Source organism: Lathamus discolor, chromosome 1 (genome assembly GCF_037157495.1).
Source record: "Lathamus discolor isolate bLatDis1 chromosome 1, bLatDis1.hap1, whole genome shotgun sequence".
In the NCBI taxonomy this organism is placed as follows: domain Eukaryota; kingdom Metazoa; phylum Chordata; class Aves; order Psittaciformes; family Psittacidae; genus Lathamus; species Lathamus discolor.
The window spans coordinates 109,944,181-109,966,728 of NC_088884.1; the positions used below are offsets into that span (position 1 = coordinate 109,944,181).

Consider the following 22,548-nt stretch of genomic DNA (forward strand, 5'->3'; position numbering starts at 1 on the left):
CGGCTTGCGTTTCCATGGCTAAGGAATATATACATTTGGATTCTTATTATGCACTAACACGTAGCAAATAAAGGAAGAAAGATGCGATCCAATTTGAAAGTTCTGCAGTTGTAGAATTGTTGTAGTTCTGCAAGTAGACTTGTAGCTTCAATGGGAGAAACTCAATGAGGAGCCAAAAGTTTTCAATTCCTCTAAAACTGAACTAAAAATTTCTAGCAAATACCAGAGATGACCTTGAGCCCAGCTCCTGTAATGGCTTTCCCCAAGGGCTTTGCTGAGTTTAGGAAATCCACAGCAAAATGCACCCACTTCATTCCCATGTATGTACATGAGATTATAACATTCTTTTCATATTCCTGCTGGTACAGAGTTCTGTAGGCAGGGGAGACCAATTATATTTAAAAATAAGGAAGACTAGGATTTGCAGTGCTTGCAGGAATTGCCTGGTACAGAGTTTCCTGCACTGCAGTACAAGATCAGGGGGAACAGTGGATCAGAGAAACTCGTCAGCAACAGTTTGCTCTCCTTACTCCAGGGTTATACAAGGGCCATTCAAGTTTCTGAGACACAGAGGGAGATTCTCCTATAATCAAAGAGCCTTCATCCCCTGCACAGGTCCTCGCTTACCAGGTGAGACCCCAGGGGAGGGGACAGGCATTGGATTTGTCCCACTGTAATTTACTTTTATGCTTGATTTTAAAGAAAGATGTAACACAGATTCAAATACAATCAAGTTACACAATTAAACACCAGTACTAATGGTTTTGAAGAAATGATTACCCCATGGCACTTTGCTGTCACACTGACCAGGCCAAGGCAGACTTCAGAAGATACGAGATTCTCTTTGCTTTTATCAGTAACTGCATTTGGGGAAGCATAAATGAGGCTTCACAAAAATATTGACAGGAGGAAGGAGGTCTCATTTTTGAGGTCTTATTGCTACTCTCCTTGTTCTTAAGAGGACCATCATGTGGTACCCTGTCTGCCAGGGACCAAGACTCTTCAAACTGTAAGGGAAGATGCTGACACCAGACTTCTCCTCTCTGGTCCCAGAATCGAGTGCTTAGGGGACAAATCCAATCCTATTATTAATATTGCAATGAGTGTGAATGGATTGATCATTAACAGAAAAGAGCAGAGTCTGATGATAATTGCTAGCATGAGTGATGAACAGATAATTTACGGACAAACACTTCACTCTCTGCACTCAACTGAGCTCTAACAGTACCATTCATCAGCACAGACAAAACAAATTTCTGTACTTACTTGCAGGCATAGTCTTGTAGATCAGAAACATAATTGCACACTCCACCATGGAGACAGTATGACTCGTATGAAGGAGGGCATCCTAAAATATCACCTTGCACAGGGACTGTAGCATATTCATTGCTGACAACAGTGGGGGTGACAGTAGTTTCTGAAACACAGGATTTCACAAGGGTATCTCAAACTTTTGGCAGCATCTTATGAAAGAGCTCCAGAACTTTAAGTAAAATAGACAAAAATCTCTAATCTTGATCAATTACTTGAGTTTTACTCCTTTGCTTATGCTGTTTATTGAATTTAGGCATGCAGAACTTTAGATCAAAATACTAAATATACTTGATTCTAGATTTGCAATTAAAGACTTACAGAGGTTGGCTGCATTCTGTCTAAGATGTGTGAGTACAGCTCTGAAGAAAAGCTTCACTGTCTATCTAGTTACTTAGGCTTAAATGATATTTAAGGTGCAGCTTTAGGGTATGGTAAATCTTTGCCATGCACAAAGTACCAGAGTCATATGTACAGGTGAAGGATGATTGTATTTCATGCATTTGGATCTGGGACTAAGAAGTTTCCACATGCAACTTGTTCTTATGCAAATTATTTCTACTCTGCTGCCATCCACTTGATTACATCTGTGTGTGACCGCAGATTACATTTTTTATAGTTTCAAGCTCAGGTACAGATAACAGCGTTCATCACTGGGGAAGCAGGGAACTCTATTGACCCAATTTTGAATCACACAGTGTCATTTATATAGATATCTAGACTAGCTAGTTTTAAAGGTACCTCTAAATCTTTGCACAGAATGACCTACAGTGCAGACATGCCCTTACAGAAAATAAGTGCTTTTTTGCCTTCTTTGATGCTACAGCAAATCTATAGGTCAGAATCAAATATCTACACAGCAAAGAATTTCTAGCAGTATGGTTGAGCAGAAATGTGCCTTATCACTTTCATACGTTTTATGGGATCAGTTTTATGACTCACACCAGTTTCATTGCAACATGACCTTCAGTGACATTTGTTTTTTAAAATTTCATTTGCAGGAGAACTGCCATGGCAAAAAGCCTGAGTGGAAAGGGATGAATGGTTTTACTGAACCCCAGGTGTGACTGCATTCTGTAAAGGAAATTTCAACTTGCTAAAAGAGCTTATTAGGCAAATAACTAAAATTGTGTGTTAAAACCCACAAAGACATGGAATCAGACTTACAGCTGAAGGACCTAGAAGGCATTACTTCCAAGTCATGCATCACTTAAAATCATCATCACTTAAAATCAATTCAAATGTCCCGAGTGGCACTTGAAGCTACTGAAAGCTTAACTAACTGAAAAGGGGATGGGGATCCTGACAGGTGTTCTACTTTAAAAAGCCATTATTTCCTTCTGGTTTTCTGCAAAAACAGATCTGTGACAATCACAGTGTCATTTCATCATCAGACTGTCTGGAGATCTTTACTCCAGATCTGGAGTAAAATCCATCCTGATGAAGAGGGCTGACAGAGAGTAAGACGATAAGCCACTCAGCTCCATGCTTTCAGAGAATGCTGCCATCACACTGAAGCCCTGAAATGAGGGTCAGATAGGCAATATGGATTATCTCCTATCATTAAACTAGTATCTCCCATCATTAAAATGGCAACCAGATTTTCTAAAGAGTTTCAGAGCCCTTTTGAAAAATTAGCCACTTGTTCTGAAAGATTGACTTATTCTGAAGATTAAATGGGACTTAAATTATGTGCAGTTCTTGTTCTAGCCTTCTGCAAAGGGGAAGAAGGCACAGAAAGCTTGAAAAATGACACAGAATGAAACCACCTCCAAAAATGTTACCTCTAGGAAACACTTGCTTCTGTTGATTGTAAAGGCTGTTAGGTAGATGTGTCATTATATTTGACAGTAAAAATTAGCATTGAACCTTAATGTAGATATTTCCAAGCTGAACTTGAATCTGGTCTCCTTAGCCCACCCTGAAACAGCCTCCTACAGTATAGCTAAACGGATCCACAAGCTGCCCATTGTCACTATATAGGGTTTCCTTAATTTCCAGGTATAACAATTTATCCAAGAGCACAGTTCTTAGTTAAGGGCCATTTCATTTTAACTGGTCACTCTATGTACTCACTGCAACCAATGCCAGCTCTAGAAGCATCATCAGCACACGAGCAAGTGAAGTTTCCTTCTGTATTTGTGCAGGTTGCATTCTCTCCACAGGTGTGGGACCCCATCTTGCACTCATCAATATCTGTCACCCAAACAGTCTGCAGTTAGAAGAATGAAATGCCTCAGAGCATCAGTTAAAGGGCAGCAGTTGCAGCATTGCAGTCTCCTGGCATTGGAGAAAAACACTAAAGACCTTCCTTACGCAAATATAAATGTAACAGAAAAGCAACCAGCATTTTTCTATGACAAGTAATCACAGCCTCCCTAGCCTCTCAGAGCATGCTATGCAGCTGCAGAAGCTCTCCATAAGGAGAAGGAGAGAAAGGCTTCCCCATAAAAAAGAACAAATGCAAGAGTTGAAGAGAAGACTTAATTTGTACTAGATACATTCTCCTGGCATTGCTAGTCATAGCTTGCACCCTGGATGAGTACAGAGTACCGTCAGTTGACATTCTTTCAGTAAGACAGCAGAAGGGTTTGGGAGTGAAGGGTTGCCCACCCTTGTACCAACCACCCGGTCCAGCCTAAGCAAAAAATTTAGACAGAAGGAAAGGTCTAGAAACCTACAGGTTTATCCAGTTTGTGTAAACACTTAAATGAAGTGAGTCTCTGAATTACTATGAAGAGGCTCCCTGAGTACAACAAGAGTTTCCACGCTTAGAGCTTGTGTTAGACTGATACATACCCCTCACCCACAGCCTGTTGCACACTCTCACCCTGCCTCCACACCTTCTCTAGCACAGCCCACAGTGGCAGCTCTGGCCAGGCTGGTACTCATCCCCCAGGCTGGCACATGCATGGTGCTGAGTGCCTAAGCACCCTCCTCAAAGGTGCAGGCTTTCAAAATGTTCACATATCAGAGACTGGCAGCCTTTGGTTTACTTTATGAAGTGTCAGCAGAAGACATTTGCCAGATATACTCTGGGTTAACAAAATCACAGATCTACCCTCCCAATCTGTGTGAAATTATTGCATAAACCACTGGGACTTTTCTACCATAAAATCAAACAAGCTATAGTCCAGAACACTACAGAAAATTCAGAGCACTTTTAAAAGCAAAAATATGGGAACAAAACTGTTGCAGCATATTCCAAGAAATGTGATTTCAACAACACAACATGAATTTATCTTGTACCATCTTTGGATGTTCTGACACATCTCTGGCCACTGTGTATGCAATGCAGGTGTCTAAAATTGAAGTACAAAATCAGCAGTTTCTGGGTTTTATCCTACATGTCAAGTCATCAAGCTTGAAAAAAACAGAATTAGGTTCAATTCTGTTTACATCACAACAACCCGCACTGTTTATAAAACACTGAGAAAACTATCTGGACATAAGGACTTCAGGAAGATAATGAACTGGTTTTCAATAATAACGATCAGTACCACGATCATTCTAACTGAGCAATTATAGGACAGGCAGTGAGAGCCCCCAGGGGTGCCTAGGGATATGCCTTGCAGGTGGCACTGAGACAACAAGAGGAGCTTGTCACTTCTGTCTGCACTTCCAAACATCCTCAAAGACTTGAGCTCTGGATATCTGACCACTGTAGGCAGAATGCATTCTTGAACCTCCTGCCTCTGATACTTTTCACCTTGCCCATAATAATGATACTGTTCTTAATTTTTCACTCATCCTTATCAGTGTCAAAGAACCAAAGTCCAATAAAGATTATATGAGAATTGGGTCAAATTTAATGGGCTTTGAATTAGGCTATACAGAAAAAAGAAAAGGGAAAAGAGCAAGAGAAGACAAGACTCTCATAAAGCTCTGAACAAAATGTGTGCTTGTCAAATACTGGGGAGAAAGCTTCCTGTTCCTTGATACTTACAGCTAAAATGGATTAAAATATTATAAAATGAAGTGAATGAATTAAAGACCTGGCATTAGAGCTTGATGGAAAAAAATCAATGGGTCTGATTATTAACAAGACTCTAAATGTACTAAAGTTGTCAGTGTCACACCTTGAACCTCATGCCTATTAAAGAGACCTGGAATTATCTGATGAGTATTATGACACACTCGATACCTGTTTTCGTTTATATTCATGGCAACGATTTCCAATAAAGCTCTACTGCTCTACCTCCACTTCTTTCGTCCCCTTCGTTCTTCCTCTCTCTCCTGCTATAGCTACTAAAAAGAGTGCAAACACTGAAAGGAGGTATCCACTGACAACTACAGGCTTTGCATATTGATCGGTTGCTGAGATTGCCACAATTGAGACAAGAAGGAAAGAATCAGAAAATAAATGATAAATGTCTAGGGGAGCCACTGTTAGGATCCAGGCCCCTACCAGATTTTTCAGAGAGAAGCAGAACAGCTTGCATGACAGCTTCACAGCTTGATGGAAGGCTAGCATAAATCATAAGACATGCTATTTGCTCATTCATCCTGCCCTAGCCTTTCAGACACAGCACAGTTCTCACACATGCCCATACCGTAGCAATGGACTCCATCTCCAGTGTAGCCTTCCAGGCATTTACAAACATAGCCCCCTTCCGTATTGATACAGACTGAAACGTTTCTATTACAGCGGTCCATATTTACGGCACACTCATCAATATCTGTGAGACAAAACAGGGAGGAGGGATACATGGGCCAGGAAACCATAAGGCAAATAGATTAAAAGAAAAGTCTACATCATTAATCTCCCTCGGACTATGCTGTCACTTGTCATTTATGTATCTGATCAAATAGGAAGGGAAGGGTTTTTCTTGGTATGAAATTTGATGGGGATGTTCTGAAGAGCCTTAGACAGTCAACTAGCCATTTTCAACTGGAGACCTAGAGGTTTCACTAATACCACTTCATTAAAAAAAATCCCATTTGGAGGGAATGATCCTATTCAAAACTAGCCTTTTATTCTAAAACCCTACTCAGAGAAAAACCTGATTTTGAGAAAGAAAACAAAAGGTTAGAAAAAAAAAGTACCACAATGAAAAAAGAATTATACCCGTCTCACCTTCCTTATTTTTTCTTCTCCTTTCCATAGCAACATAGACTCCTTTGAGACTCCATGTTTAGACACCAAATGGTAACTTGTTCTGTTTCTAATGCCTTCCTGGCCTGGCCTTTATGAGAGGACAAAGTGCTTCCATTTACGCAGTATGCAAGTCTAAAAACTTAAAGACCACTCTAACAAATGTGTTGTCTGATTATTAGAGTCTTTTTCTAGTGCTAGAAAGGAGCAAGAACAGCCTTTCACATAAACATTACATCAGGAATACTAATTTTAAGAGATTCCTTACTACGTACTTCTAAATTATACATCAACTATCATGACTATGGACTGAGCTTTTATTATTAGGTAGTTTTTACAAATAAATACATTATGCTTTTATTCTCATTATCCATGTTATTACTTGTTAATAGGATTAACACTCATGACTCAGGTGAAAATAAAACATGGGATAATTAACCATTCCCTCTCACACACTTTCTGCTCATCATACCTTTCAAAACAAGCAGTACCATTGACCTTTCTCTGACAGCTCATGCAGCAGAGCTGCCAGTGTGAGAAAAGATAGATTTTCTTCCTCTTCCTCAATCAACAGTTTTTCAGAAGGTTGTATTAATGTATTTTCTTACCATAGCATGATTTCCCCTTCCTGGTAAATCCTTTCAAACACTGGCACATAGCACCATCTTCCAGCAAAACACACTCTGCATTGACATAACATTCTAGTGCTGAGCAATCGTCTTGATCTATTGCATAAACAAAGCGAAAGAAAATGACCAGTAGATGCATGTGGACAGATCAAAGGATGTATATATATATATTATAAAAAAAGAAACCAAAACCAAACCAACTCTTTCCCCACCCCCCAAAAAAAACCAAAACCAAAACCAAAAAACAAAACACACCAAAAAAAACCACAAAAAACAAAACAAAAAAAAACCCCAAACCAAAAGCAACAAACAAAAACCAAACCAACCAACCAAAAAAAATAAGAAGAAAACCAGAACATACAAAGTTTGAAACTTGGCTTTCTAGGGTTAATGATGAAAAGTCAGTACAATCATTAGGGCTGTTGTCTTTGTCTAGATAGAGCTAAAGTATCATTTAGTATCAAGATTTCTGAATACTGTAGACAAAACCTGTTGTATAATTTAATGGTCTAGTGTCATCAAACATATGTAGAATTCAGTCGGTTTGCTGCTATTTTGTTCAGAGGAACTTAATGTATTCATAAAATCTAAGGGAAAGACTTTCACAAGTGTCCCAAATTAGAAATATTTGTTCTCTAGACCTGGATAATATTATCAAGTTCTGTTGACATAGTGAAGGATCATGGAGACAAACAAACCAAAAAGCCATCCTACCTGGCATAACTGAATAGACCCACCTTCTTGTAGAAGGGTTAAGAGCATGAATGCCCCCAGTCTTGACACTCAGCCTTTCTTCTCTTAAGGGCTGTGATTTTTTTCTGTTCTATAAACCTGTTCAGAGCCTCAGTAAATAGAAAAAAGACAATCATCAGACTCTACCTGATACCATGATTTCAGCCATCAAGAAAACGCCAGTGCTCTGCCTTTCCCTACTGTCTGTATCCTTGAATACCCCACTGGTTTGTGTTCTCTGGAGCAAGGTCTCTGGTGTTGCCATTGGCATTACCTCCTTGTGCACAGAGATACTACCTAAAAAGACAAGAAAAAGTGACAGACCATTTAAATCTATCAAACTAACTTTCTGATTTTCCATCACTTGTCAATTTTGCAATAATCACAGTTGTTTTCTTTTAAAATAAACATGAGTATCATCCCAGACGAGCCTGTTTCTGGCCTCAAATTATTCCTAAAACCACTCACTGGTGGCATTTCTCAAATACAAAAGACAAATAATGCAACTCACTGCTCACAATACTTGTCAGCACTGCACACATCTCATACTGGACCAAGGGAAAAATTACAATGGCCAGACAACATGCTATTGTCCCAGGACAACACCCCAGTGTTTTCATTCTTCAGAGAAACCATCATTTGTTATGTAGACAAAGGTGAATATTTTTCAATGCTATTAGGATTCTCAAGGATTTCGGGAGGAGGAAGAAGTGTCCTTTTATTTTGGAGCTGAAGGAATGTACCTGCTGTTGTGTTGGAAGCATCCAGAGCACGACAGGCTTTTCCATCTTGAGTTTTCTCAAATCCCGGGTGGCACGTGCAATGGGCAACTCCAAAATTGTTTTCACAGATCTGATCGCAGCCTCCATTCTCATAAAGGCAAGGATTTGCCCCTAATGCAGAAAAACAGGTAACTTAACAAGCTGCTTCTTCAGTCAGCATCTCCTTTTCACGGGGCAGAGTTGAAGCAGTTGGAAAACAAATAAGGAGTGACAAAAACTAGAACTTTTTTCTTGGTTAATTAAAAAAAGATGCGTATAGTAAAGCATAAATATTCTCACCTAGCCTCCGGCTGGAAGCAGATTCACATACTCTGTATTTAATACATACATCACTTTTTTTTAATTTACTTTACTATTTCTCCTTTAATATTTAGAGTCCTGACATTCCCTGAAAGAACATTGCAAAGGCAGAGGGAACCTGTAATTACTTTCTCTCAACCCTGGCCTATTTTTATGTTTACAGGGAGATTGCTCCAAACAGAAAATCAAACTATTTGATCCAAAACTAATAAATCTTACAAAATCTTTCCCTGTGTCATTTGTTATTATTTGTGTGTGTGAGGAGTGCTAATAATTGAGGACAAATAGGAATTAGAACTCTATGTTAGCCTTCTGGCAATTGATCAGCATCTGTTCTTGTGCAGGATCATAAGTGTACAAGATCTGTTAGCATTCCTGGGACACATGCCCAGATGGTGCTTTCAATAAATGCCAGTCTTACTATTCAAGGCCTTTTAAAGTGTCTATTTCTGAGAAGATAATCCTCTCCCCGGGGACATGTATTCTACTGATATTAGTGAACAAGAGAAGGCTGGAAGGGAATGACTGCATGATTTTTGCAGTATACCTGGTTTCGCCAAAGGATGAACTACAACCATTGATGAGGGTCTCAGCATGCTGCCTCGAAGACGTACCCTGTTTTGGCCGGTCTTCTTGTCCACCCTCATTAGTGACGGCCTAGCCCAGTCAGAAAACCAAAGGTGATCCTCAAACACTGCTACATCAAAAGGGTGGCCTACAAAGTAATCAGATTTCTCACTTCCACATCTGTAGAACACACACAGGAAATCATGTAAACAAAAGCAGTATCTGCATACAGGTCTACCTCTAACACAGTGGCATAGCCATAGCCACTTCTCCACTTTGATGTCTCATGGGGTGGGATAAGCGTCCATGAATGATGGACCATGAGAACATGTTACTTATGTTCTTAGCAGAGGAGGCTATGACACTTGTCTGACTTAGTACAATTTTTATACTGCTGCTGACCTCCAACCAGATCAACTTCACAAGATGCTTCTACCTTAGACTCATCATTTCTTGAAGCAGCATTGGAACCAGCCTTGAAGAAGTGGAGCGGCTCCCTCCTCTGCCAGTAAGTGCCTCAGCACAGAGTTGCTGAGGTACACAGCTCTTTTTGCAGTCTTCACATAGCAGCAAGAAGAAGAGCTCATGGCATGTATCATCCTGCAAAAGCGCACCAGCGCAGGGCAGCCTGGGAGCTACAGACACTATAGCCACTGACTCATGGTAGGACCCAAAGCCACTGTGTGGTCTCTGCAAGCGCGAGAAGTACAAACAAGTGCAATATAGTAGTCTACATGTACGTATAAACATGCACAGACATTCACTAGCCAGTTCTTCATAGTGCAAAATTCAGGAGGGGAATCAATTTTCCTCACTTCAGCTAACTAGCAGCAGTAGGCTCTGACTAGTTAGCTACTGTCCGTTAGCCAACTAATAGTAACAGTCCATGGAATGCAGTAGATCATCCAAGTAACTTCCTCTCTTTTCACTGATTACAACAGGAGCCTTGGAAAAGGAGTATGTGTTGGTATATCTTAAATACACATCACAAATAAACTGGCAAAACCCACTTGTACATGAGAAAAATTCTACAACACTGTCTTCAACTGCTAAACTGAAGAGCATATTGTTATTCTGTTAGCAGTTCGCTACTTCCACTGAACCATGCTTGGTGGAGTGTGGTTCTTAGTTTTTCTTTCCATGAAATTTGAACAACTAGCCCAAGATCTAGGTACTGTCCCCATCCTCACAATGTTGGGATCTATAGCGTGCACTACCAACAAACACCACCCCACTTTGACGTGCAATGCCTTAATGTCTTAGCTTAGAAATATATTAAGGATTAAAACCAAAAGTGTAGTGCCATCAATGGAGATAGTAGGATCAGGAAAATGAATAACCACATGTACCCTCTCCACAAGGGTGCAAACACAACTCACTGCCTAAACAAAAAGAATGGTTGTGTTGTTCACTGCCTTAGGTGGGCTCTTATAGGCTGTTTTACTTACAGCTGAAAACAGGTGAAAGAGCAGGAATAATTTTAACTATTTTTTATGCAGTTATACTGAATGAATTCTCGGTACCGAGGCACTAGAGGGAGCTCCTGCGATTAAAAAAAAAAAATGTGTTAAATGCCTATGAAGGGATGCCACCTACCCATCCTCCAGTATACAGCTGTCCAAGGACAGAAGCTGAATTCTGGTTTCACTAACAGCGTCGGCAAAACATCAGGATATCAAGTCTTCCTGCCTTTCTAAATTCATACCCCTACAGTTCTGCACTTTCTTTCTTTCCACATAGGTGATGATGTCCTTTTCTCCCACTTCCAAACAGCCATATCACTGCTCCAAGCCCTCCTCCTTTCCCACACCCTGTTTTTCTCCAGTGCTCTTAGCTCTGCTCCTTTGTTTTCTCCCCAGAAGACACCATCTCATTCCTTGTGGAGAAAAACAGTGACACTTTCAAAAGGCTTCAGGGTCCTCCTTTGCAGATCAGTTTCAAGGTGAGCATACAGCAGAATACACAGAGCAGGGGAAAAGAGAGGAATGATGGGAAGTCACTCTGCCCAGGCCTTTTGATGTCTTATGAACTGCAGAACACTGCTTGTTTCAAGACTTCACACTGCTCACCTTCAAACAAGTGGGAGGGTATCTGCTTAGGAGATGAATGCAAACCTTCCCAGAGCACAAACTAGAGCAGCAGCTGCTTGACAGAGTAACTCTAGAGTCTTTACCCATGGCAATCATGATACTGAGCCAAGAGTTCTCATTCTGCTATGTTTTGCATACACACCAACAAAGCTGTCCCCAGAAAGATGTCATGCACAAAGGGAATTGTCCTCTCCAGAAACTAGTTTGCCATGTACAAGGTTCTTATACATATGGTTTACTTTAGATGTGGTACAGCATCAGTTCTTCATTGTTAATACTTCTGCTTTCTTACTCCAGAAAAAGTTACTTGTCACAAATAGAAATCTCAGCCATAACAACTACCAGCATATTGCATAAATCAGTTTTCCAGTCAGTGTCTATTGTGTATTTAGAGCCATCTCAGTGTCCAACACTGTGAAGATGCAGATTCGTTGCTCAAAGACCTTAACAGCCAAGATTAATTCTCTTCCAGCTTATGCAAGTATAATTCACTGGTGTAATAAACACAGCAAAATCTGAATTACACTAAACAGCCACACATAGAACAAACCAACCACGTTTAAAAATCTTTTTCTTTCCATTTTACTGTGAAGGCAGAAAAGACTGTGGAATGCAAAGCGATTGATTAGTAAAAGCAGAGAGTGTTAGAAAAGAGGTATTTTGCTAAAATGAATTAAAGCCAACTAGGTTACAGAATGAAGAACTAATTGATGCCATTAACCTCAGCAGAGAGTTGCATGGAATATACACCACAGCCACTGGCTGGTAATTCACATGCACATGTGCAGACACACAGGCACACTGACAAGCAGCAATAGGTAATTATCAACACCAAAGCCTCACCTACATCATTCTGGGCAAGAATTCGACGACCAGAACCATCCAGGTTTGCACTCTCAATCACAGACATCTTAGCATCACACCAGTACACCTTGTCAGCTAAGTAGTCAAGAGCTATTCCACTGGGCCACACCAGACCAGTGCTGGCTATAACCTGGCGATCAATGCCTTCTAATGAAGAGCTGTCAATCCGGGGATTGACCCCCATGTCAGTCCAGAATAATCTCCTTTAGAAAACAAAATGCATACAGGAAGTCAGTAAGTAAATGTTTGTCCTCCTCTCCATGGAGTTCTTTCAAAGCAGAAAGGTCAGATCAGAGCAATATAGGCCTGAGGCACATGAGAAAAATTGCATGCTTCAAGCAAATATATTGGCTGCTGATCTTTTCACACTTGCCATAAGACTCTAGGTGATTACACTGGGATTTATGCAGAATCTTCACTCTGTTTGTAGGCACAAAACCTTTGAACAACGATGCCTGCTTATGCTAATTGCCAGCTCTTCATATCTGCTTTTTGTGTCTTCTGCATGACTGCTAATAGCAGTTTAGCAAACCCGGACAACAGAAGATGATGCATTAGCCTAAACATGTCTAAACAAGGGTTTAGCAATGCACAAATGACACCAAAACTACTTGCCACCCATGGAAAGCAATCAAAAGTCCTCAGGGGTTTTTGTGGGTTTATTTTGATTTGTCTAGGTTGGATGGTTGTGGGGTTTTTTGATGTTGTTTTTTAATAAACCAGTATCAGGCCCAGCCTCTTTTCTTCTTTTCATAAAATCATGATTCTCAGGGTCTCCCTCTAGGGTCCTGGGTGTTGCTGACTGAGTACAGCCCATTTTTCAATGAACACACATTGTTTGATGGCAGCTCAATATGGGGATAGCCAAAACCACAGATTACTTCTAAAGTCTGGACTCCAGCCTTCCCAGGCAGCAGCTGCCTCTGTCAGGTTTACTGAATTCACCCACATATTCACTTAGCTTTATTTACATAAGCAGTTTTGTTGTAGCCAGTGCAGGGATCAGTATTTTCAATAGCTTTAATTGTGTTTCAGATCCCCCTTCAATACTGACTTTACAATTATGGACATTGCTATAATGGCTGTTCCTCCCTTCACCATTAACTTTCTAATAAGGAAGGTTTCAGTGCCATTTTCCCCTCCCTTTCCCCTTGTAGAACAGCTTTGCCTCTGCCAGTAATTCTAATAGGCAAATCTCCCTTAAACTACATGTTCTTAAACGTTTTCCTACAAAATGTCTCTATCGCATTCAACCTCTACTGAAAGAGGGTCTTTCAGGTCTTTAATATGTCCACTGTGAAGCTAACAAAACACCCTTCCTGCTCCGCTTCATTCCTTGATTCATCAGTACTTAGTTATAGCAGGATATGAGCATTAAAAAAGAAAAAGAAAAAAATCCAACAGATTTAAAAACATGCTACTACAGGAGGCATATAGACTGAAATCCATGGGGCTCTGCCTTTGATTAAAACGGCCAGAATTTCATCAACAGTTTAAACATTCCAAACTCCTGTCATCTTCTCAGCACTAGGTAAGAAGATATAAGATGCATTTAAATCAACAAATCTCTACAACAGTAGGTCTGGTTTAGCTTCCTCAAAAACTGAAACATGGCCGAAAAAAATCCTTTGTAGGAACCATTGGTTTAAGTAGTTTAAAAACTACGTTCTTCACACCAATAAATAGAGAACCATCAAAATTTGTAGAGTGGTGCTTATAGATATCAGGTTAATTTCCGTTGCTTGCACATTTCTTTAGCTTAAACTGCATACAATATCTTTTAATGTTTCTGGTATTGTTTTAAATCCATAGGAGAAGTGAACACATCCCCACTCACAAAAGAAACCCAGCAATAAAACACTGCAGTTCTCACAACTCTGCAAGACAGTGTCTATTATAATATGAGACCAGTGCACTTTTAGACTGCCAAAAGGGCAACACTGGCATGCTCATTTTAAAGAAAATTCCCCAAGTATTACACAATTAACTACATTTATTACTCCTTACTTAGTAAATGGGTGAATGGCAATCCCTCGGGGCTGGGAGATATCCTCCCAGATGATCATTTTTCTTTGCATTCCATTCAGATTGCTCCTTTCAATGCATGCCTTCCTGCAACACACACAGCACTGTTAGATCCTCCATGCTATCTTGTTAATTACCTAACATATTAAGTTTTTGCCTTGGTTTAGTTCAGCACAAAACTGTAATAAATAACTTTGCAATGACAGGAAATAATCCTCCTGATGTGGGATGCCTAGTAGTTTTATCAACAAGTAATTCATATCACAGCTTCATTATCGGGTCCAGATGATAAAATACCTGCTGTTCTGCAGGAGACATGAAGTTCTCCTTCTTTGGGCAGATAATGAGTTGGAAGTATGATCGCTAATAGATAAATGTTAGCTTTAAAGGGAGTCAGGCAGAAAACTAGCTCCTAATTGAATGGCATTATCAAATGTATAAAGAATTTTCAAACTAGACCTCTTACATAGCATTTTTCATTCAGAAATAGCTGAGCATTTTACTTATTTTATCTATTTTACAGGAAAGAATGAAGCTACAGTCCTTTTGATAAAAAGGACTCATAAAATCCGGCAGTGTCAAGCACAGAATACACATTGCCCACCTCCCAGTCCAACTATTTTTTCAGAAAACTGTACTACTTGCTGCTACAAGCTTCACCTTGCCAAACAAATATCAGGCTCTACCTGAAAGCAAGCCTACAACCTTCCGTGCCTTTCTGAACCTGCAAAGAAAGGCTGCACAAAGATGGAAGGAGAAGTATACTTGTGCAAATGTGGAATATAGATGAATGTAGTGAGTGAGAAGAAAGTGGCAGACAAAAATTCACAGCTTCACCCTTGACTCTTTTACAGAGACAAGGACCACAATTTCCCATTTCAGAAGAAGCAGTGGCTTATGTATCTGGGATCGCAACAGTGTAGACAAGATCGTACCTTATAGCAAGGAAGAGGACTAGCAGTATATATTAAAGTGAGAAGGAGTGTGATCTGGACATTCAAACCCACTTTATATTGACTAATAAATGATGGGTCATACTGAAACATGGTGACTGCTGTTCAAGGAGTCTTCATTATGTGTTCTGATCTGACACTGTCTTTTCGCCAAAGGTCAGTTTTGTTTCTCTCTCTATATAAAGTTAGGTATCAGCTGAAATGTGAAGTCATGTTGTCTGCCAGTGATCCTTCCTCTTTTACCTAAGATGGTCGAAAAAGGCTCTCTATTAACTTAAAGAGCCATGATTGCAGCTGTCAACAATGCTGAGTTCTGCCCAAGATGTACTCAGTGCAGTAATACTCAATATTTTCATCTAACTATATATAAAGATATACCTAGAGATACACACATGAGTGTACATATATATAAATAGGAGTGTATACATATATATTCACATGCACATGTGCACATATGCATATGTATATATGCAGTACATGCTTTAGATTCCTTGCAATCGAGCCCAAACCTTTGCTTCTTGGAAAGACAAAGATAAAAATACAATAGCAGACTCAAAGTAAAGCTCCAGTATTTCAGTTTTAAAGAACCTTCCAACTGTATATACTTGAGATTACAGCTACCCAATCGAAATGTGAAGCGTTCCTGAATTTAGAGTGATATCTTGACTATTTCTGTATCACCAGTCATTTATTCCAAACATTTTATGGCATGCTTCAACATAAATGCACTGTGGAGCATGTACCCTCTGTCTGTCCAATACAATTTACGGTTAATCCAGTCCACAGCAAGGCCTTCGGGTATATCTATAGCTTCATGAATAACTTTTTCACGATTTGAGCCATCCAGATTAGCTCTTTCTATCCATTTCAAGGCAGTGTGGGCAAAGTAAATCTGTGAAGAAACAAAAGACGAGGCATTGTTAGTTCCCATCTCACTTTCTGCTCCATTTCTCTTGTCTAATAGCTCCAATTCTAAAATAACTTTTTCATTTTGAAAGTTCCATAAACTGCTCATTCACAAAAAGGCTGCACAGGTAACCTGTGATCCCTGATCAAATAAAAAGGCACTTATCTTTCAACCAGGATGACTTCTACAGGCAGCTTGTGCTTAGCTGCAAATCCTGGTTGCCCTATATACAGACCTCTGAATATCCTGTGGTCTTGTTTCAGTGAGCAACTACCTCACATGAAGCACAGCTGAGCAAGCAAAAGTAGGAGCAGGCAAAAGCATTGCTGCTCACTTTAAAAAGGGAGGAGTGGGGAGCAGAGAGTAGTAGTGTATATGTGTGTCAGGGAGCTGGGAAGGGGAAATGAATTATATAACTTGTTTCTAACTTATTTTTTTCCTTCACCTCTTTCAGCCTGCACTTCTCTTGATGTTTTACCAGGTCTCTGTTCTGTAAAACATTAACATTTCTAGAAGAGGCTTCTCAGTTTTGGGTCAAAATAGAAGCTTTCTGCTGGTGGGGAAACTAAGTTTGTTTTCCAAGGATGAGCGAAAAAAAAATTGGCTTGTATTTGATCCCCACACGGAGCCAAACACTATTTGGCAGAACCATGTGCAAAGTAATGCTGAGGCTTTCTTTGCAAATGATAACAACAAAACAAATAACTTTGCTTTGATGCTAACCATGAGGTCAAATAAAGTGGGAGGGTGGCCTTTAGCATTAAACTGGCTAATTCCATTACCAGGGTAGTGCAGAGCAATGCTGAGCAGTAGCTCACCTTACACCTCCTCTCAGTGCCACCTGCGTGTCACCACCTCCTCACTGCCAACAGTGCTGTCATGCTGAGCTCCCTACAGAAGTGGACAACCGCGCACAGCCACTGTCACCGACACAGCTGAATTACATTCAGCACAGCACCCAACAACTGCTAGTTTCCCAGCAGAGCCCTATTTCAGGAGCAAGTGGCGATGTTCCAGCAGTGGCTGAAATGATCCTCCTGTAGCACAGATCTAGTAACATTCACACTTGTTTAGCTGTGTCTGTCCAGGCCTTGAGATGAGTCTAGCAACTCAACTGAGCTCCTCGTCAGCTTCCACTGTACCATCCAGTATCATTTTGTAATGCTTTTACAGTGTAAACAAGTCCCACTATGGGGAAAAATAACTATCAGCCACATAAGGTTTAGAAAAGCACAGTTGAACGCCTACTCTTCCCCGCTCTGCAGGCAAGGAGTAGGGCACTGTGACGCAGCCACACAAACAACTCTTTATGCAGAGGAGACTCCCAACATCAATATCTTGTAATATAAGGAAAACACTTTATAACAGCAATAAATCCAGTGAGTGTTCAGCAGTTTTGTTCAATAATGTCAGGACATAGGACATAATTCTTGTTAAGATTACTCCTACATTTAGTAGGGATCATGGGATTTAGCTGTACAGAAAAAAAGATACTGCTGCTTTTATAGCTACCGAGTGAAGAAAAAGCCCACAATACGTTTCCGTAAAACAGTACTGAAGTCTTAAGGGAGAAAACTATCAATCATACAAAAGTTCTTTGAAAATTATATCATGCTTGCAATGAATTTAGAAATCCAAATTCTCTGTGAATTAGCCATGTCAACGTATATTCAACATCAACAGTCAATCGGTGAATAAAGGATGAAACTCTACTAGTGTTTGACATCCTGTAGCAGTTGTGCTCCTGCACAGGCAACAGAACAATGAGCAGCACAACGTGTAATCTGATCACTGACAGCAGAAAGGTTAAGGCACATGAAAGCCCAATCCATTTGTCCTTGCAACACTTCAAAATCCTCTCATTTTTAATGCCTTACCTTGTTTTCCACTGGGTCAGAGTCCAGTGCTAAGACCATTCCCATCTGCCAGTCAAGTAAACTTGCATAATCCGTTCCACCAAAACTGATCTGTCGGATATCTTGGCCATTTGCAAATAACAAAAATGGCTTAGGACCTGTTGATGTAAATGTGCACATATGTTAATTCCACTAGTTTCAAAGTGAGCTCTAGTCTGTGTTACTACCTAGCTAACACTGTAAGTAAGCGTTAGAAGACAAAATAGAGGAACAGAAGCACAAAGAAATGAAGGTGGTTTTCCTACATTCCATTGGACTCAGAAATCAAAGATAAATATGATTATAGGTTTTCAGCATCAGTGCCTTGCCCAAGATCAGCTTCAAGATTTGTGTTAAAGGAAGCCACTAGTCCTGCTGCATTTCAGAGAGTGCCTTAGCCTCAAGACAGTCTTCCCTCTGCATTTCACAGCAACACCATAAATGTCAGAACATTTGACTTTTGCACATGTGAAGCTTTTCACAGTATAAGCAAGAAAAATGCTGTTCTCAAAAAAAAAAAAAATAAAGCTTTTCCCTTATCCCAGAAACAAATCACAGACTTCTCTTTGCTCCTCTCTCACGCGATTGCTCACACCTTGCTGTTCAACAGGGTCTGCCCTTTTCTCAGGAGAAACAGAAGGGTCTGGAATCTGAAACCCAAACATGCACATCAAATACCTGGGCTTCCAGAGGCCAGCGGGGGAGAAATATTCTTGTACTTGTAGGACAGATTATAGTAGTGCAGACTATCCCCTGCCCTGTTCTCCAAATGTAGACACCTCAATCACAAATCTGTAACACTGGGGAGAAGCTACACCCATAATTATATAAAGGCACAAAACCCTGAAGAGAGCAGATAGATCTCTTCAATACAGGAGCCCAGAGTGAAATGCAGAAATTGGATAATATACTGAATCTTCCATGAGGGAGACTGAACACTGCTGCTTGTTCCAGTATATTTCTAAAATAGGTTATTTTTTAGAAAATCCTAGTATTTCTCAAGTTTCACAAAGTAAGCTAAAACCAGTGCAAAAATGGATCCAAGCTATGCAATCCCCTTTAAAGGACTCTAAAATGTTTGTGCTTTCATTGTCAGAAATTTGGACGCATAACAAGATACGAACCTATAGCAGTGCAGCGCTTTCTGTCTCGCTGGAGCTTATATCCAGGAAAACAAGCGCACTCCCAGGAGGATGGACTTAGTGAAGAACATATCTGACTACAGCCACCATTATCTGGAGATGTACAACCTTAAAAAGAGCATTTGAAAAATTTAACTTTGCCATTCTAAGAAAAAAATGACATAAAATCAGAGGTATAAGAGAAAGAATGATTCCCTCGGAATTTCTACAGTGCAAAGCATGTCAGTGAGTTGTAGGTTTACAGAAATACCTCCTGCTGAAAGCAGAAATCAAATGAAGTGAAAGCAAAGTAGCAGTATTTTTCCAGAGTTTTCCTGAAAATTCACAAGATGGAGTGGGGGAGAGGGTATCTATGAAGGCGGCTTCCATATCTTTGTTATTTCAGAGAACTCTTTCTCCCATGTAAATCTCAGCCCATCTACAATAACATAATAACTTTATCAGACTTTGCATTCCATGTAAAGAAACATCAAGTTAATGCCATTCTCTCCCCAGAAGTTAGTTAGACTAGGATGGTGAATTAATACTTTCTAACACGCAAACCAAGATATCATACAAAAAGAAACTATTCTTTCTTCCTGGGGCTGTACAACAGTTATAGCCTCAATACCAGCCAGAGCTTCCTCAGCGAAGTATCCATAACAAAACAGCAGCACTGACTGAACCTATGTATACAGTACAGTCCACAGTATGTTAAGGATGCAAAAAGTGAAGATGATTTTTCAAGGCGTGTGGCTGGCATTAATAGAGCTTTTTGACCCCTAAGCATGTAAAGATACAGTTGAAAAGCTACTGTCCCCTGAATTTGGAAAGCTTGCTGGAATAGAGGATGAGAGATTACCGGCTGCAGCATTTTTCTAATATTCTGACTGCAAAAATTCCATTTGTGGGCAATCAGATGAAATTGCTGTAAGTTAGAAAGACTCTAAACCAGGGTTGCATGATGTCAATAAAGTCATCTTCAGATTTCACCCAAGCCAATTTTGTACCTGTATTTTCTCCTCAAATACAAATTTTAGATGTATCTTGCAACAAACACCTGGGAGATGCCTTGATCTGCACTGACAACAAAGGCATTTGGCCTGTAAACATCAGATGCTGCTGCTAAGAAACATCTATTAAAAAATGAGGATACATATTGTTCATCTCAGCACTCAAAGTGCCTGACATTCCATTGCCTCAATCTTGTACAATCATTTACAGCCGTGCAAAATGAGTGTAAAAGGCTTTCATTCACTCCTGGATCTCAGCACCAAGAATAAACAGAGCTTGGCAGTCAACACTGCTAGAAAAAATGTTACGTACCCGTGCATGCTTTGCCATCCACTTTGAGTACAGATCCTTCAGGACAAAAGCAAACAGGTCCTTTAGATGTTTGAAGGCAACCATGGCTACATTCGGTGTTGTTACTTGTACAGGAAATTAGCTCTACAGTAATTTGAAGAGGAAAAGGAGTTTAAATTGTGTTAAAAAACTTTACAAAGTCCCCCCCAAAAGATGTTAGCACAGAAAAAGCAAGAAAAAAGAAAATGATAAAAGTGTGATATTGACAGTACAACACTTCTGTGGTCTTTCTGGGGTTTGTTGTGGTTTGGTTTGGGTTTTCCAATCTTTTTTCCCCACCCTCTCCTAATTATAGGAAATCAGAAAGACAAAATTGCTTGGTCCCAAAGCTATAATATTGATGAGCTTTAAGTTTTCCAAATTGTATGGGAGCGCATTATAAAAATAGAAATAATTTTTAAAACTTTCTTTTTTACATTTCATCAAAAATAGATCAGGTTTTGAAAACTACAAAGAAGTTATACTGAAAGAATAAGTATAAAACACAGAATGAGGAAAAACGACCTTCCTACTACACCAAAAGTAACAGAGCTAGAACCAAGAAAAATGGGAGATGAATATTCCAGAAATAAAGCTATGTTCCTTAGTGCAATGGTTAAAGCTCTAAGGGCAAAATCATCTGAGGACCTGGCAATAGCTTCCCTTTCCTTTCCAGTTGTTGGAGTGCCAACATTTTTCTGGGTATTTATTTAATGCAATTTCACAGGATATGCTCCTTCCACCTTCTCCCTTGAAGAGCTGTATCTCTTTATGCCAATTCTAGCGCCACATGGCAACACCCCTCGCAGACTTGAACAAATGCAAGTTTCCCACAGCTGCTTCTTTGAATCAGCTACATACACCAGCTTAAATGGTGCATAGCTGTTGCAAATACTGCTTCTCCATGGCAACTGCACTGCGGACTGGATTGTTCTAACCCCTTAAGCTCAGTGAAGAGGGTCAAGAAACCGATCTTGTGTTTTTTTCCGGCCAGAGCTTGTGGCTTTAGATGAAGAACTTTGTAAATGAGTTGGGAGTTGGAGGACAAAGCATCAAAATGTCTGGTCAGCATGTGGACTTCTCACCTTGCATTTCTTTCTTTCTCTCTCAAGTTGCGTAGTTGGTGACATATCTGCCTTGTGCTGCAGTAGTTAAGGAGATATACTGTCCATGCTGCATCCCTAGCCTGTGTTAGAAAAACATCGTTTTCTATCTAATTTGAGCCACTCAAAATGTAGGTATATAGTTCAAGCTAGTCATCCAGAGCAGGACCGAGTTGCATTGTGTCTAAGGATTGTTTTGGACACAAAAGGATATCACAACTCCCAATAGCCTCTGGCTGCAGGTCTCCCATAGGTCTTCTGTTACATCTGGCTGCCTTCTGAAGTTGTCACACACACCCTGGATCCCATGTTTTGGTCACTGAATCCTGCTCCTGCCTCCCTCTTAAATACAGAGGGAAACATGGCTCTTGGAGGTATAAAATAGATAGAGTAACTGCTAGAGTTTATTGGTCTCTACGGCTGCATTTAGTCTCTGGTAGTGATATTTAATACACCCTAGTTCCTGATCCTCCCATGATCCAGATTGAACTCATTGGTATGCAGTGGCACTTCTACTTGGGGCATTTACCAGTGTTTTATTTCCATGGAAACAAGGTAGAAGGATCTTTGTCTGTGCCTAAGCTTCACTTCATTATGAAATAGAAAAGTGACTGGGAATATCCCAAGATCTCAAAACCTGGATGCACTTCACATTTTATGTTCTAGAGTTACTTCAGAAAGGCTTAATTGATTTGTAAGCTGAATATACACAGTGCTGCATAAAGGGGGGAAAAAACCCTCCACCTCTGACTCTCCCTATGACTAAAATATGTTCCTTAAAACTTATTGACAGAAAAATGTCTGGTTTCTTGTTCCACTTCTCTGTGTTC

General features: G+C 40.1%; 1 protein-coding gene across 1 annotated transcript in view; it reads right to left on the minus strand.

Moving 5' to 3' along the window:
• Window positions 1-22,548, minus strand: part of EGF (epidermal growth factor) — a 60,215-nt gene that overhangs the window by 10,812 nt on the left and 26,855 nt on the right. The window contains exons 9-21 of the mRNA XM_065665218.1: window positions 20,598-20,720; window positions 19,275-19,400; window positions 18,133-18,269; window positions 16,092-16,240; window positions 14,378-14,482; window positions 12,350-12,573; window positions 9,397-9,564; window positions 8,511-8,660; window positions 7,915-8,064; window positions 7,015-7,131; window positions 5,865-5,990; window positions 3,388-3,507; window positions 1,267-1,417 (exon numbers count right to left, since the gene is read on the minus strand). Of these exons, the coding sequence (XP_065521290.1) occupies window positions 1,267-1,417; window positions 3,388-3,507; window positions 5,865-5,990; window positions 7,015-7,131; window positions 7,915-8,064; window positions 8,511-8,660; window positions 9,397-9,564; window positions 12,350-12,573; window positions 14,378-14,482; window positions 16,092-16,240; window positions 18,133-18,269; window positions 19,275-19,400; window positions 20,598-20,720 (1,846 nt within the window). The remainder of the gene's footprint in view (window positions 1-1,266; window positions 1,418-3,387; window positions 3,508-5,864; window positions 5,991-7,014; window positions 7,132-7,914; window positions 8,065-8,510; window positions 8,661-9,396; window positions 9,565-12,349; window positions 12,574-14,377; window positions 14,483-16,091; window positions 16,241-18,132; window positions 18,270-19,274; window positions 19,401-20,597; window positions 20,721-22,548) is intronic.